The sequence below is a fragment of the Somniosus microcephalus genome, chromosome 29 (genome assembly GCF_052327205.1).
Source record: "Somniosus microcephalus isolate GS21.2 chromosome 29, FLI_Smic_1.0, whole genome shotgun sequence".
Classification (NCBI taxonomy): Eukaryota; Metazoa; Chordata; class Chondrichthyes; order Squaliformes; family Somniosidae; genus Somniosus; species Somniosus microcephalus.
In genome coordinates this window covers 8,646,226-8,658,292 of record NC_141015.1, presented here as the reverse complement: position 1 = coordinate 8,658,292, position 12,067 = coordinate 8,646,226, and the positions used below count along the sequence as shown (strand labels likewise).

The following is a 12,067-nucleotide window of genomic DNA, read 5'->3' as shown; positions in this document are numbered from 1 at the left end:
AATAAACTTTAAAAAAAATTGGCCTATAGTTCCTGGTTCTGTCTTGTATACATTTTAGAAAAATGGAACTACATGAGAATCCTTCCGGTCCGAGGGAACATTCCCTGACTCTAGCGAGCTGTTAAAGATACAGGCAAGCGGATCACAAAGCACATTCCCATCTCTTGAACACTCTAGGCTGGCAGTTGATCAGTTTCCGCATTTCTAGTTCTGTCTAAGATTATATCCTCATCTATTTTAATATTTACAATTGTGCTGCTGATAAGAACAGAAGAAATAGGAGCAGGAGTCGGCCATTTGGCCCCTCGAGCCTGCTCCGCCATTCAATAAGATCATGGCTGATCTGATCTTGGCCGCAACTCCACTTTCCCGCTCTCTCCCCATAACCCTGGACTCCCCTGTAGCTCTGTCTCTCTCCGCCTTGAATATATTCAATGACTCCGCCTCCACAGCTCTCTGGGGTAAAGAATTCCAAAGCTTCACGACCCTCAGAGAGAAGAAATTCCTCCTCATCTCCATTTTAAATGGGCGACCCCTTATTCTGAAACTATGCCCCCTAGTTCTAGATTCCCCCACGAGGGGAAACATCCTCCCTGCATCTACCCTGTCGAGCCCCCTCAGAATCTTATATGTTTCAATGAGATCACCTCTCGTTCTTCTAAACTCCAGTGAATATAGGCCCAACCTTTCCTCATAAGACAACCCCCTCATCTCAGGAATCAACCGAGTCAACCTCAAAGAACTCTAGTAAATTTGTCAAACACGATTTCCCCTTCATAAAACCATGTTGACTCTGCTCGATTATATTATGATTTTCTAAATGTCCTGCTATTACTTCCTTAATAATGGATTCCTGCATTTTCCCAATGACAGATGTTAGGCTAACTGGCCTATAGTTTCCTGCTTTCTGTCTCCCTCCTTTCTTGAATAGTGGCGTTACATTTGCGGTTTTCCAATCCGCTGGGACCTCTCCAGAATCCCGGGAATTTTGGTAGATTGCAACCAATGCATCCACTATCTCTGCAACCACTTCTTTTAAGACCCTAGGATGCAGGCCATCAGGTCCAGGGGACTTGATAGCTGAGCAATACCTTCAAGTTGAAAACAATTTCAGTAACAGAACTGAAACTTGTATCTTTTATGCGCTGCCTCACTGAGTTAGCGATGGTGAATCGTGCACTGCAATATATAGGGAGCTCACTGCAACTCCTGTCAATCCAGAAGATAACAGACACACATGAACAGGCTCAACAATGAACAAGGACAATAATAAACCAGCACAATCCCTCTCACCATCTCATTCCCATCTCACGGTTTCACAACCTGTGGTATAACTGCCCTGAGAGTAGGGTTGGGAACCCTCCTGGATTGTCCTGGAGTCTCTCGGAATTGAAGATTAATCTCCCGGACACTGCTGGGAGCAAACCCGGGAGAAACATCATAAGGGCAATAAAAAATGGGTTATTCATTTTCTTTGAACAATTTCATTTCTTAGTGGTAAAAATATTGGAGATGGGGAAAGGCTGTTTGACTGACTGTCAGGATTAATCCAATTGGGTAACGAAGAGCCTGTTCCCTTTCCGATTGGCCGCGGAAAGGTGATGCAGCTTGAGGATGGACCAATGGCAGGAGTGAGGGGGCGTGTTTGGGACAGTGTAGAGGGAGCTTTACTCTGTCTCTAACCCGTGCTGTACCTGCCCTGGGAGTGTTTGACGGGACAGTGTAGAGGGAGCTTTACTCTGTATCTAACCTGTGCTGTACCTGCCCTGGGAGTGTTTGATGGGGCAGTGTAGAGGGAGCTTTACTCTGTATCTAACCTGTGCTGTACCTGCCCTGGGAGTGTTTGATGGGACAGTGTAGAGGGAGCTTTACTCTGTATCTAACCCGTGCTGTACCTGCCCTGGGAATGTTTGATGGGACAGTGTAGAGGGAGCTTTACTCTGTATCTAACCCGTGCTGTACCTGCCCTGGGAGTGTTTGATGGGACAGTGTAGAGGGAGCTTTACTCTGTATCTAACCCGTGCTGTACCTGCCCCGGGAGTGTTTGATGGGACAGTGTAGAGGGAGCTTTACTCTGTATCTAACCTGTGCTGTACCTGCCCCGGGAGTGTTTGATGGGACAGTGTAGAGGGAGCTTTACTCTGTATCTAACTCGTGCTGTACCTGCCCTGGGAGTGTTTGATGGGACAGTGTAGAGGGAGCTTTACTCTGTATCTAACCTGTGCTGTACCTGCCCTGCGGGTGTTTGACGGGACAGTGTAGAGGGAGCTTTACTCTGTATCTAACTCGTGCTGTACCTGCCCTGAGAGTGTTTGATGGGACAGTGTAGAGGGAGCTTTACTCTGTATCTAACCCGTGCTGTACCTGCCCCGGGAGTGTTTGATGGGGAGTGTAGAGGGAGCTTTACTCTGTATCTAACCCGTGCTGTACCGGCCCTGGGAGTGTTTGATGGGACAGTGTAGAGGGAGCTTTACTCTGTATCTAACCTGTGCTGTACCTGCCCTGGGAGTGTTTGATGGGACAGTGTAGAGGGAGCTTTACTCTGTATCTAACCCGTGCTGTACCTGCCCCGGGAGTGTTTGATGGGACAGTGTAGAGGGAGCTTTACTCTGTATCTAACCCGTGCTGTACCTGCCCTGGGAGTGTTTGATGGGACAGTGTAGAGGGAGATTTACTCTGTATCTAACCCGTGCTGTACCTGCCCTGGGAGTGTTTGATGGGACAGTGTAGAGGGAGCTTTACTCTGTATCTAACCTGTGCTGTACCTGCCCTGGGAGTGTTTGATGGGACAGTGTAGAGGGAGCTTTACTCTGTATCTAACCCGTGCTGTACCTGCCCTGAGAGTGTTTGATGGGACAGTGTAGAGGGAGCTTTACTCTGTATCTAACCCGTGCTGTACCTGCCCTGGGAGTGTTTGATGCTGATACCACGTTCCATTCTCTAACACTAATGTCCCTCACCTCTAATGAGCTTAAAAATAACCAAATAGTCATGAAATTAAGTGAAATATATGTGCATAAATTGTGGTTGTTGAATTGGCATCCCTTCTGATGGAATCTTGTTCTTTCTCACTTCCAGTTAGCTGGGGTCGGGCTGATCGCCATCACGTTCTGGGCCTGGAATGAGAAGGTAAGCTTCCCGATGGGATTCTTGGCTCCAACACGTTGGAGTTGATCTAAAAACAGAAAATGCTGCAAACAGTCAACCGGTCAGGCAGCATCTGTGGACAGAGAAACGTTTCAGCTCGATGGCCATTGGTCAGAACCTTGGGGTTGATGTCTGGGCACCAGGACGCTGGTGTAGCTGGGACTTTGGTGAAGTGCAGTGTTAAGATTTTCACGCTATGTCCACCTGGACTGTGAACGACACCAATCCTTCACTGCTGCCCATTTAATGAAGCCTCCTCTCCACATGTGTACAATAAAGTCAATTTTTGTTTGATGACGCTCCTGTGAAGCGCCTTGGGACATTTTACTACGTTAAAGGATATACTTGCCTTGGAGGCGGTGCAACAAAGGTTGACTAGATTGGTTCCTGGGATGAGAGGGCTGTCCTGGGATGAGAGGGCTGTCCTATGATGAGAGATTGTGTAGAATGGGCCTAGACTCTCTGGAGTGTAGAAGAATGGGAGGTGATCTCATTGAAACGTACAAGATTCTGAAGGGGATTGACAGGGTAGATGCTGAGAGGTTGTTTCCCCTGGCTGGAGTGTCTAGAACTAGGGGTCACAGTCTCAGGGTAAGGGGTCGGCCATTTAAGACTGAGATGAGGAATTTCTTCACTCAGAGGGTTGTGAATCTTTGGAATTCTCTGCCCCAGAGGGCTGTGGATGCTGAGTCTTTGAGTATATTCAAGGCTGAGGTAGATAGGTTTTTGGACTCTCGGGGAATCAAGGGATATGGAGATCGGGCAGGAAAGTGGAGTTGAGGTCAAAGATCAGCCATGATCTTATTGAATGGCGGAGCAGGCCCGAGGGGCCAAGTGGCCGACTCCTGCTCTTATTTCCTATGTTCTTATAAAGGCGCTATATAAATACTTATAGTTGTAGTTATAATAAAGTGGCTTAAAACGCCACCGCCAACACTGTCCTCTGCAATCCCTCAACTCCCGTCCTTCACTGAGCTACTCCTGTTCTGCAGCATCAGTGAATCTCTCTGAACAAGGTTCGAATCCAGTGCAACCAATACCTCTCCCCCCACTTGGTGCAGTCTGAGTGCCTCAGTGCCTCTCCTCGGTGCCAGAGCATTGTGTCCACCCTCAAACTCCTGACCTTCGAAGTGACCCCTCGGTGGAGGTGCTGGCTGCTGGTGTCAGTGGGAGCGTGTTGGGATTCGGGTGACCCTCCACCTTGTGTTGAATAGCTCACTGTCCAAATATTCAATGTGACTGGGCACTTGGGGGCTGCCAGCATCTGTGGACTCCACCCCGAGATAAGACGAGGCCGGGTGGGAGGTTGGGCGGGGGCGGGGTGATAACTGTTGGCAAAAACTATGTAAAACAATCTGAAATGCTGACTGTTAGCTGTGTGGTGTGTGCTCTGTGTTTCTGCTTGCCCGATTCTGAAGTGGTGTCTTGTTTCTTCTCCTGCAGGGAGTGTTGAATATCCAGTCCATCACAGAGCTGAAGGGGTTTGATCCGGTCTGGGTGGTCCTGGTGGTTGGATTGCTGACGTTCATTCTGGGATTCACCGGCTGTATTGGGGCTCTGCGAGAGAACATCTGTCTCCTGAAGTTTGTAAGTCTTTGCACCTATGCTTTTAAAAAGACGCATTGATCTCTCGTATTTCTCATGCAAAAAATACAATGCTGCGATTGGGTCAACCTCTCGCCCCCCTCTCCAGTTCTCTCGCCGCCACCCCGCCCCCGCCCCCCCCCCCCCCCATTCTCTCGCGCCGGTACTACAAGTAATCCTAATTTTATCTGTTACACTCGAATCCCTCTGCCTCTGATTGAAGGGCAGTAGAGGCTCAGTCGGTGAGTATATTCAAGACAGAGATCGATAGATTTTTGGACTCGAGGGGAATCAAGGGATATGGAGATCGGGCGGGAAAGTGGAGTTGAGGTCGATGATCAACCATGATCTTATTGAATGGTGGAGCAGGCTCGAGGGGCCAAATGGCCGACTCCTGCTCCTATTTCTTATGTTCAGGTACCGCAGAGAGCCAGTGCCCCCACAGCGCGGGTACCGCAGAGCGCCAGTGCCCCTCACAGCGCGGGTACCGCAGTGCGCCAGTGCCCCCACAGCGTGGGTACCACAGTGCGCGAGTGCCCCCCACAGCACGGGTACCACAATGCGCCAGTGCCCCCCACAGCGCGGGTACCGCAGAGCGCCAGTGCCCCCACAGCGCGGGTACCGCAGAGCGCCAGTGCCCCCACAGCGCGGGTACCGCAGTGCGCCAGTGCCCCCACAGCGCGGGTATCGCAGAGCGCCAGTGCCCCCACAGCGCGGTTCCACAGTGCGCCAGTGCACCCCACAGCGCGGGTATCGCAGAGCGCCAGTGCCCCCACAGCGCGGTTCCACAGTGCGCCAGTGCACCCCACAGCGCAGGTACCACAGTGCGCCAGTGCACCCCACAGCGCAGGTACCGCAGTGAGCCAGTGCCACCCCCACAGCGTGGGTACCACCGTGTGCTAGTGCCCCACCCACAGCGCGGGTACCACAGTGAGCCAGTGCCCCACAGCGCGGTTACCGCAGTGAACCAGTACCCTCAGCGCCACAGCGCGGGTACCACAGTGAGCCAGTGCCCCACAGCGCGGTTACCGCAGTGAACCAGTACCCTCAGCGCGGGTACCGCAGTGAACCAGTGCCCCCACAGCGCGGTTACCGAAGCGATCCAATGTCCCCACAGCGCGGGTACCACAGTCAGCCAGTGCCCCCACAGCGCGGGTACCACAGTGAGCCAGTGGCCCCCCCCCACAGCGTGGGTACCACAGTGTGCCAGTGGGCCCCCCCCCCCCCCACAGTGAGCCAGTGCCCCACAGCGCGGGTACCGCAGTGAACCAGTACCCTCAGCGCGGGTACCGCAGTGAACCAGTGCCCCCACAGCGCGGGTACCAGTGTGCCAGTGCCCCCACAGCGCGGGTACCACAGTGAGCCAGTGCGCCCCCCCCCACAGCGTGGGTACCGCAGTGATCCAGTGCCCCCACAGCGCGGGTGCCCCCCTCCCACAGCGTGGGCACCACAGTGAGCCAGTGCCCCCCCCCACAGCATGGGTACCACTGTGCCAGTGCCCCCCCACAACGCGGGTACCACAGTGAGCCAGTGCCCCCCCACAGCGCGGGTACCGCAGAGCGCCAGTGCCCCCCCACAGCGCGGGTACCACAGTGAGCCAGTGCCCCCCCACAGCGCGGGTACCACAGTGTGCCAGTGCCCCCACAGCGCGGGTACCACAGTGTGCCAGTGGCCCCCCCACAGCGTGGGTACCGCAGTGATCCAGTGCCCCCACAGCGCGGGTACCACAGTGTGCCAGTGCCCCCACAACGCGGGTACCACAGTGTGCCAGTGGCCCCCCCACAGCGTGGGTACCACAGTGAGCCAGTGCCCCCACAGCGTGGGTACCGCAGTGATCCAGTGCCCCCACAGCGCGGGTACCACAGTGTGCCAGTGCCCCCACAACGCGGGTACCACAGTGAGCTAGTGCCCCCCCACAGCGCGGGTACCACAGTGTGCCAGTGCCCCCCCCACAGCGCGGGTACTGCAGTGAGCCAGTGCCCCCACAGCGTGGGTACAACAGTGAGCCAGTGCCCCCACAGCGCGGGTATCGCAGAGCGCCAGTGCCCCCCCACAGCGTGGGTACCACAGTGAGCCAGTGCCCCCACAGCGTGGGTACCGCAGTGATCCAGTGCCCCCACAGTGCGGGTACCACAGTGAGCCAGTGCCCCCACAACGCGGGTACCACAGTGAGCTAGTGCCCCCCCCACAGCGCGGGTACCACAGTGAGCCAGTGCCCCCACAGTGCGGGTACCGCAGTGATCCAGTGCCCCCACAACGCGGGTACCACAGTGAGCTAGTGCCCCCCCCACAGCGTGGGTACTGCAGTGAGCCAGTGCCCCCACAGCGCGGGTACCGCAGTGAGCCAGTGCCCCCACAGCGCGGGTACTGCAGTGAGCCAGTGCCCCCCACAGCGCGGGTACTGCAGTGAGCTAGTGCCCCCACAGCGCGGGTACAACAGTGAGCCAGTGCCCCCACAGCGCGGGTACTGCAGTGAGCCAGTGCCCCCACAGCGCGGGTACTGCAGTGAGCCAGTGCCCCCACAGCGCGGGTACCGCAGTGAGCCAGTGCCCCCACAGCGCGGGTACAACAGTGAGCCAGTGCCCCCACAGCGCGGGTACCGCAGTGAGCCAGTGCCCCCACAGCGCGGGTACCGTAGTGAGCCAGTGCCCCCACAGCGCGGGTACTGCAGTGAGCCAGTGCCCTCACAGCACGGGTACCACAGTGAGCCAGTGTCCCCCCCCACAGCGTGGGTACTGCTGTGATCCAGTGTCCCCACAGCTTAAGAGCGAAGTTCCAAAATACTGAGCTCCGTGTGTCACTGGAGATTTGGTTACGTTCTGGTGGAATGGGTGACCAACCAACCGGGAGTTTGGGGGAAAAAACACCTCGTGATTTGAATTGTTTTGATTTTTGTGGATCATCTTTGCAAATATTAGGATAATCACATGATCCCAGCTTGCAAAAGGGTGGATTAAAGAATTGGGCCTATAGTGTTTAACCTGACCCCTCCGAGTGTCTCCCTCGCTGGGAGCATGGGGATTAACACTAGTGATTCTCATTTCCTAAAACTATCGGGCATAGCAGCATTTTTTTTTATCACAGCTGAAGAATTTTGCCGTGAATGAGGACTAGACACAAGACATTATGAAACTATGGTTAGGAGCAATTCTCCTAACATGGGTCTCGATCATGTTTGGAAAGAGTAAATCTGAAGGTGAGGTCGATCGGGATGCAGTGATTCAGTGACACCAGGCTTCAGGTTGAAGATTATTGGAAGAAGGGGAGGCTTGAGGCAGTTGAGAAGTTTCCCACTTTTGAGCTCCTGAATGAGTTTGTCCATGAGTCTTTGTCACGACAGGCTGTGGTGAGGAAACTCGGGGGGATTTATGGGGAAGAGTGGGAAGCTCAGAGGAGCACTGCCCATAGTCTTATCGATGGGATGGAGAGAAACGAGGATTGCAGGTGAACAGGAGTTTATCCAGCTGATGTCTCTGGGCCTTTGTCGCCGTTGGTTCTAACTGGTGCCCATTCTGTGGATTTTTTTTTTGCAGTTTTCTATCATCATCGGAACCATCTTCACCTTGGAATTGGCAGCGGGAATCCTGGCCTTCGTGTTTCAGGACTGGGTGAAGGAGCAGGTGCAGAATTTCATCCGGGACAACATCAGTGCGTATCGGGACGACATCGATCTCCAGAACCTCATCGATACAGTCCAGAAATATGTACGTATCCCTCATCCTTTCCTCCCCTACCTGCTGTTGTGGATAGGATGTAAATATCTTGCTGCAGGACACGGGGCCGCAACCTTGCAGTTCTGTTGGGAAGGTTCAGATTGTTGCATTTTAAACTGGTTTTACTTGTTGGGTTCACTGGAGACCGGCGGCCCTCACATTGACTGACTGGAGACCGGGGTCCCTCACATTGACTGGAGACCGGGGTCCCTCACATTGACTGGAGACCGGGGACCCTCACATTGACTGGAGACCGGGGACCCTCACATTGACTGGAGACCGGGGACCCTCACATTGACTGGAGACCGGGGACCCTCACATTGACTGGAGACCGGGGACCCTCACATTGACTGGAGACCGGGGACCCTCACATTGACTGGAGACCGGGGACCCTCACATTGACTGGAGACCGGGGACCCTCACATTGACTGGAGACCGGGGACCCTCACATTGACTGGAGACCGGGGACCCTCACATTGACTGGAGACCGGGGACCCTCACATTGACTGGAGACCGGGGACCCTCACATTGACTGGAGACCGGGGACCCTCACATTGACTGGAGACCGGCGGCCCTCACATTGACTGCGATGGGTTACTGGAGCCCGGGGTCCCTCACATTGAAACATAGAAACATAGAAGATAGGAGCAGGAGTAGGCCATTCGGCCCCTCGAGCCTGCTCCGCCATTCAATGCGATCATGGCTGATCATCCAAACTCTGTACCCTGTCCCTGCTTTCTCCCCATATCCCTTGATCCCTTTACCCTTAAGAAATATATCCAACTCCTTCTTGAATACATTTAATGAATTGGCCTCTACTGCCTTCTGTGGTAGAGAATTCCACAGGTTCACCACTCTCTGGGTGAAGAAATTCCTCCTCATCTCTGTCCTAAATGGCTTACCCCTTATCCTTAGACTGTGACCCCTGGTTCTGGACTCCCCGACCATAGGGAACATCCTTCCTGCATCTAGTCTGTCCAGTCCTGTCAGAATTTTATAAGTTTCAATGAGATCCCCTCTCATTCTTCTAAACTCCAGCGAGTATAAGCCCAATCGACCCAATCTCTCCTTATATGTCATTCCTGCCATCCCAGGTATCAGCCTGGTGAATCTTCGCTGCACTCCTTCCATGGCAAGAACATCCTTCCTCAGATAAGGCGACCAAAGCTGCACACAATACTCAAGGTGTGGTCTCACCAAGGCCCTGTACAACTGCAGCAAGACATCCTTGTTCCTGTACTCGAATCCTCTCGCTACGAAGGCCAACATACCATTTGCCTTCTTAACCGCCTGCTGCACCTGCATGCTTACCTTCAGCGACTGGTGCACAAGGACGCCCAGGTCTCGTTGCACTTCCCCTTCTCCCAATCTATTGCTATTCAGATAATAATCGGCCTTCTTGTTTTTGACACCAAAGTGGATAACCTCGCATTTATCCACGTTCTATTGCATCTGCCATGCTTCTGCCCAATCACCCAACCTGTCCAAATCATACTGGAGTTTCTCGGCATCCTCCTCACAGCACACACGACCACCCAGCTTTGTGTCGTCTGCAAACTTGGAGATATTACATCTAGTTCCCTCGTCCAGATCATGAATATATATTGACTGCGATGGGTTACTGGAGACCGGGGTCCCTCATATTGACTGCGATGGGTTACTGGAGCCCGGGGTCCCTCACATTGACTGGAGCCCGGGGTCCCTCACATTGACTGGAGTCCGGGGGCCCTCACATTGACTGCGATGGGTTACTGGACGTCTGGAGACCAGAACATCTCAGTAAGTTGCCACTTACTATTTGAGCTTCTGTGGCCCTGCACCTTCTCCATTTGGCCTTGCTTGGGGGCTGTTGTGTTCTCCGATCTGGTGCCGCCTTCTCTCGCTCCCTCTTTCTCTCTCTTTTTTTCTTCTTTTTTTTTTCTTTCTCTCTCTTTCTTTCTCTCTCTCTCTGGCCTAGAAATTCAGTAGCGTTCGCCAGCCGTTAACGCCTTAAGAGGGGTAGATTTCCAGCGCTAGGCACTTAGCGCCCGGGCGCAGTCCGATCTGCGCCTACGCCCAACTTCAGTTGACATTTAGCGCCGGCGCAAAATGTTTGCGCCTGCTCAGTTGCGCGCGCAGCTTATGACGTCATTTCGTCGTGCAACGCTGTTTTTGCGCCCCAAACCGGAAATTCAGTGGCGCCCGCCCAATGTGGGCGTGGCGCTGTTAAGAACTGGAACGCAGCAGAGGCCCTGCCTCGGGGAGCGCTAATTAAAGGGCACTTAGACTGAACTATAAAGGCCAGCCATTTTGCTGCAATGACTTTAGTGCTTTGGATTTCTGGACAGAGACCAGGGAACAGACCTTACTGATTTGGGACAACATAGGAGAGGTATTTTTGGCTTCTGGCCAGAGCTTGGAAATTAGACTCATTGTGATTTCACTGTTTGCAAGTTTATTATGGGGGCTGCATGGGGTTCCAACCCTCAGTTCCAGCATTATGTGCGAAGGGCTCGCAGACGCTGTGTGAGAGGGCCAGCCATGCCTAGACGCAGAGGGGCCATCAGGTGTCGGCAACGTAGGCCTTACCCACTCGGGGAATACCGGCAGCAGGTGTCCTATCTCACCATGACTGCCGCGCATTGTGTTAAGAGGCTGCGCTTCAGAAGGGAGGTGGTTGCAGAGATCTGCCAGCTGCTTCAGAGATCTGCGTCCACAGCTGATGTGCAGGACGTCTCTGTCGGTGGAAGTGAAGGTCACGGTGGCTCTGAACTTTTATGCAAGCGGCTCCTTCCAAGCCGCTGCTGGGGACATAGCGAACATCTCCCAGTTCGCCGTGCATCGCTGCATCCGGCAGGTCATCGCTGCATCCGGCAGGTCACCGATGCCCTTTTCGCAAGGAGACACCAATTCATCTCCTTCCCCATGACCCTAGAGAGGCAGGAGCAGCGTGCAGTCGGATTTGCCAGGATCGCCGACTTCCCCATGGTGCAGGGCGCCATTGACTGCACGCATGTGGCTATGCGGGCACCTATCGACAATGCCGAGGATTACCGCAACCGGAAGGGCTACCATTCCCTCAATGTACAGCTGGTGTGTGACCACAGGCAGCGCATCCTAGCTGTCAATGCCCGCTTTCCAGGAAGCAGCCACGATGCATTTATCCTGCGCCAGACTACTGTGGCTGACATGTTCGAGGCACAGCCTCCACCAAGGGGATGGCTTATTGGGGACAAGGGCTACCTTTTGTGTACATGGCTCATGACCCCGCTCCGCGCGCCCAGGACCCCTGCGGAGGAGGCATACAACGAAAGCCATCAAGCCACAAGGAACATCATAGAGCAAACGATTGGCGTCCTCAAGCAACGGTTCCGCTGCCTGGATCGTTCCGGCGGATCTCTACAGTATTCGCCGGATAGAGTCTCCCAGTTCGTCGTCGTTTGCTGCATGCTGCACAACCTGGCTATCCGCAGGACTCGGGCACTGCCACCTCGCGTTGGACCACCACCTCAGGAGGACGAGCAGGAGGACCATGAGGAGGAGGAGGAGGAGGAGTACCAGCCCAGGAGGGAGCCACAAGGTCCAAGGGCCGTCCGCCGGCGGCTTATTGAACGACACTTCTAGGCCCCCTGTCAGGGAATGGC

The 12,067-nt window shown here is 54.2% G+C and overlaps 1 protein-coding gene across 1 annotated transcript in view; it reads left to right on the top strand.

Moving 5' to 3' along the window:
- Positions 1 to 12,067, top strand: part of LOC147098456 (tetraspanin-5-like) — a 111,932-nt gene that overhangs the window by 35,947 nt on the left and 63,918 nt on the right. Inside the window, exons 2-4 of the mRNA XM_085969979.1 lie at positions 3,079 to 3,129; positions 4,591 to 4,734; positions 8,265 to 8,435. Coding sequence (XP_085826105.1) covers positions 3,079 to 3,129; positions 4,591 to 4,734; positions 8,265 to 8,435 — 366 coding nt within the window. The remainder of the gene's footprint in view (positions 1 to 3,078; positions 3,130 to 4,590; positions 4,735 to 8,264; positions 8,436 to 12,067) is intronic.